The sequence below is a fragment of the Penaeus japonicus genome, unplaced genomic scaffold, assembly GCF_977035675.1.
Source record: "Penaeus japonicus unplaced genomic scaffold, GWHDUDI00000001_assembly GWHDUDI00000037, whole genome shotgun sequence".
In the NCBI taxonomy this organism is placed as follows: Eukaryota; Metazoa; Arthropoda; class Malacostraca; order Decapoda; family Penaeidae; genus Penaeus; species Penaeus japonicus.
Window position 1 is genome coordinate 2581462 of NW_028234439.1, and position 5000 is coordinate 2586461.

The 5000-nt window shown below is 32.3% G+C and overlaps 1 protein-coding gene across 1 annotated transcript in view; it reads right to left on the reverse strand.

Annotated features, from left to right (window-relative positions):
• Positions 1–1498: 1498 nt before the first annotated feature.
• LOC147467151 (uncharacterized) overlaps positions 1499–5000 on the reverse strand; it is a 3819-nt gene continuing 317 nt past the window's right edge. The window contains exons 2-4 of the mRNA XM_086532181.1: positions 2442–2569; positions 2206–2292; positions 1499–1924 (exon numbers count right to left, since the gene is read on the reverse strand). Coding sequence (XP_086388307.1) covers positions 1586–1924; positions 2206–2292; positions 2442–2569 — 554 coding nt within the window. The 3' untranslated portion in view covers positions 1499–1585. The remainder of the gene's footprint in view (positions 1925–2205; positions 2293–2441; positions 2570–5000) is intronic.

Below are 5000 nucleotides of genomic sequence, written 5' to 3' on the forward strand. Positions count from 1 at the left end.
TGTTAATTCATCTATTTATCTATATATTATACTATATATTATATATATATATAATATCATTATGTATATATATTATATATATGTATATATATATATATATATATATATATATATATATATATGTGTGTGTGTGTGTGTGTGTGTGTGTGTGTGTGTGTGTGTGTGTGTGTGTGTGTGTGTTTCTGTGTCTGATATCCGAAAATATATATGTTTATATATACATTTGTGTAAACATATATATATATATATATATATATATATATATATATATATATATATATATATATATATATGTATGTATATGTATGTATGTATATATATTCATACATACATATGATTATATATATATATATATATATATATATATATATATATATATATATATATATATATATATGTATATGTGTATGTATGTATGTATATACATACATACATATACATACATACATATATATATATATATATATATATATATATATATATATATATATGTGTGTGTGTGTGTGTGTGTGTGTGTGTCTGTGTGTGTGTGTGTGTGTGTGTGTGTGTAAGTATATCAGTAGATATCAGTATTCACCGTACAATCGTAGAATAAGAAAATCGCAAACCTAACATACATACCTTAATTGTTATAATCTAATAACACTGTCAGAGGCCGATGTGACAATGTGTGACCCACAACTCGGGACCGTCACACTCCTCAACCAACATGACGTCTCTTCGCTCTGCTTGCTGCTGCCAAAAGGATCCTAACCCTTGCAATGGCCAATCGAGTTAGTCAGCCACACCACAGACAGCAGTGACATATACATATGTACTTATGCTTACATATATACAAGTATACGTGTTTATATATAAATATATATATGTATATATATATATATATATATATATATATATATATATATGTATATATATGATATATGATATATGTATGTATGTATAATATATATATATATATATATATATATATACATGTTTATATATATATATAAGTATATGTGTATATATAAATATATATATGTATATATATATATATATATATATATATATATATATATGTATATATATGATATATGATATATACATCTGTATATATATAGATATATGTATATGTTTATATAGATATATATGCATATGTTTATATTCATATTCATATATATATATATATATATATATATATATATATATATATATATATATATATGTATACATATATATGATGGAATAATGCAATAAAGCCACACACACACACAAACACACATTTATATGTCTGTATGTATATATGTGTCTACGTACATGTATACGTATATATAAACGTATTAATAGATATATACACACATCCACACACACATACATATAAATATATATGTATAATAAGTGTGTGTGTACATATATACACCCACAAATAGCAAGCATTATCAAGTTATATTCATATTGCACGAAAGTATTTTCTATGAGGATTTGTTTTATCAAAGAAAAATAATATGCGTTAATATATATTCCTTTTATGGTAGAAAGTTACAAAAATAGATAATGCAAATAAGCGTTACATGTTTGAGAATTTGTTTTATGATTCAGTTCCTTAGTGGTGAGGTCTCGGCCTGTAAGAAGGTGTTGGCCTGTAGGCAGGTGTAGGGTGGTATGATGGTGTAGTATGGTATGAAGGCGTAGGCTGGTATGAAGGTGTAGGATGGTATGAAGGTTGGTGAGCTTGGTACTGAGCTTCGCCCTCGTAGCTGACCTCGGCTACGTAGCCAGAGTCGCCGTCCACGTTGTAGGTGACCTTCTGCAGACGACCGTCGGGAAGCTGCACGTAGTAGGTTCCCTGTGTGTTGTAGCCGTCGCGGGACTCCTGGTGGCCGTAGTCGTTACCGGAGTAGTCGTCCTTCACGAGCCAGTCGAAGTTGTACTGAGCTGGAGACTGAATAAAAAGGATGAAGAGAAATAAGTCGAAAGAAAAATATATTCATACTATAGGTCTACTTACAAAAAAATGAATCCTACTTAGACAAAATCCCTGTAAGATGATATATAGATAAATTGAAGAAAATTATCATGAGAAAGACTTGATGATAAATAAATAAGTGAAATACAATTTGATTTTGTTGATACTGAAAACCCCGAAAGCAAAGCAGGAGAGAAAATGAACACGGAACAGGTAGCTACCACGAGTAAGGCCCGAGGAAGCGCTCCGAGACCCACCTGGTAGGAAGGAGGAGGAGAGTAGCCGTAGGAGGGCTGCGAAGGAGCGGCCAAGGAGGCGGCCACCAGGCCCAGTGTGACGATTATCTGCAGCAAAAGAAACAATAAGAGTGATCACAAACAGCACAGAATCATGACGCTTATCCACAACTGCAAAAAGGATAGTGACCACAGACACTTCTTTCATGATGACCAGCAAGTTATTCATCAACATTTTTTTCTGAAATGCTTCTCACCCTAGTAAACATGTTCGGTGATTCGATCGATATGATGAAAAAGGTTTTCCTTCGACGCCTTATATACTCTGGCAGAAGTGGGCGTGGCTTCATAGGTCGGTTAGATGTAGAGCCACGCCCATTGTGACCTTAAGCCCGAATAAATGACTGAGTTATAGATATTTGGGATATAACCCAGGGAAATACAACGAAAAAATGTCTTTAAAAGATATAAAAAGCCAGATACATCAGAATACATCAGTACCCACCGTGACTCATAAATACACACACGCCCACACATCATATACATACACTTATATATGTATATGTATATATACGTCTATATGTATAAATATTAATACATATATATATATATATATATATATATGTATATATATATTTATATATATACATATGTATATATATATATATATATATATATATATATATATATATATATATATGTATATATGTATGTATGTATGTATGTGTGTGTGTTTGTTTGTGTGCGTGTAGATAGATAGATAGATAGGTAGATAGATAGATAATGTGTACATATATGTATATTCATATGCATTCATATACTGTGAAGCTTCTATTTGTTTGTTAATTCATTTAGGGTTTTTATGAATTTATTTAGGGTTGTTCCATGAGAGTAAGTTATTATGATGGGAGTATAAAAAATAATAACAAAAATTAGCTATAAAAAAACACATACACACACACGAAACAATGACGATGGCACATAGATATCACGAGAGTTCACCGTCGGATAGATTTCACTGTTCCGAACGCTAACAAATAAATAGCACTGTCCCTTTCTTTGTAAGTTCGCAACAATGTCCAGTGATTTTCCATTCACTGTCACATCCACTTCACGACATTACAAGTATTGATTTTTCCTTAGATTCGGTAGCAAAGGTGTTTCGCTCTGTGGATGCCGGTAGTATCTCAGTATATATCTGCATTCACCCCATAGTCCTAGAATATGAAAAATACATTTTCATTTTAAGGTCAATCTTCTGTCTTTCCCTATTCAAATCGCTTAGTAATTGTTGCAATTCATTTGCTGACTCGCAATAAATAACAATGTCATCTACAAATCTTAAATTGCTTAAGTGTTCATCTCCTATTTTAATCCTTTCTCCGTCCAATCTAACTTCTTGAATACTTCCTCTAAGCAAGCTATAAACAGCTTCGGTAAGATGGAGTCGCCCTGCCTAACGCCCTTTTTATTGGTATTTCATTGGTTTCTGCGTGTATTTTGATTGTCGCTGTACCATTTATATATATATCCTCAACTAATCTGCAATATATTTCCTCTACCCCTTGTTTACGAATTGCATCTAGTACTGCAGCTATCTGTACCGAGTCGAATGCCTTTTTGTAATCTACGAATGCCATACACAGGGGCTTCCTATATTCGTTAGTTTTCTCTATTACTTGGGTTAGTGTGTGGATATTGTCTGTAGTTGAGAATCCGCTGTGGAAGCCTGCCTGTTCCCTGGGTTGTTTTGAATCAAATGTATCGGTGAATGCGGGCTGTGATGATTTTTGTGAGCAGTTACAGATTACTGAAAGGAGGCTTATAGATCGGTAATTCTTAAAGTCTTTTGTGTATTATAACTATTAGTGCCTTTTTCCGGGATTTCGGAGTTTTACCGAGTTTTTCCTCTTTTCATGCCTTTTAGTGCCATTTTTACTTCCTCTACCGTCTCCAACTGTTGTGCTTGTCTCCGTATGTGGTTGATCGTTTGAGTGGTATAAGTCGCGATAGAAGCCTTCTATTACTTTGATAATTTCATTTTTATTGTATGTCACCTTTCCATTGGGTTTCTTTACTGCATACATTTGATTTTCCTTATTCCGAGTCTCCTCTTTGTTGCCTTAAGACTGGTGCCTGAAAGCAGAGCTTCATTTATTTTTCGTATGTTAAATTTGCGCACATATCTCTTCTTCTTGTTTATCGTCTTAGTCACTTCTGTTGATTCTATTTTGTCTTTGATTGGTGTTATTTTCATGTCCTTACGCTCTTTCATAAGCGTTTTTGTGTCTACCGAAAGCTTTATGAACTTTTCTTTTTCGTCTTTACCGCCAAGTGCAGCTTCCTTAAATATCTCAATATATTGGTTGTTAAATTGGTCTATGTCAAGATCTTCGAGAGCTGAGTATCTGTTTGGAATGTTACTGCTGAATTCCGTCGCCCTATTCTTAATGTTGATTAGATTAACGAGAGGCTTCTGTATGAGCTTATTTCGTTCCTTAGCTGCAATTTAACTCAACTTCTGACCAGTCTATGATCGCTATCGACATTTACTTTATTGATAACGCTTACGTCTTGTACAATGTCGCGCCTAATGGTGATTATGAAGTCAATATCATTTTTAATGTCGGAAGGTGATTTCCGTGTCTATTTCCTCCCGGGTCTTCGAAGAATGTTTTCATAATTTTAAGGGATCGAGCTTCAATATATATATATATATATATATATATATATATATATATATATATATATACATATATATATAAACATATATATATATATATATATATATATATATATATATATATATATATACA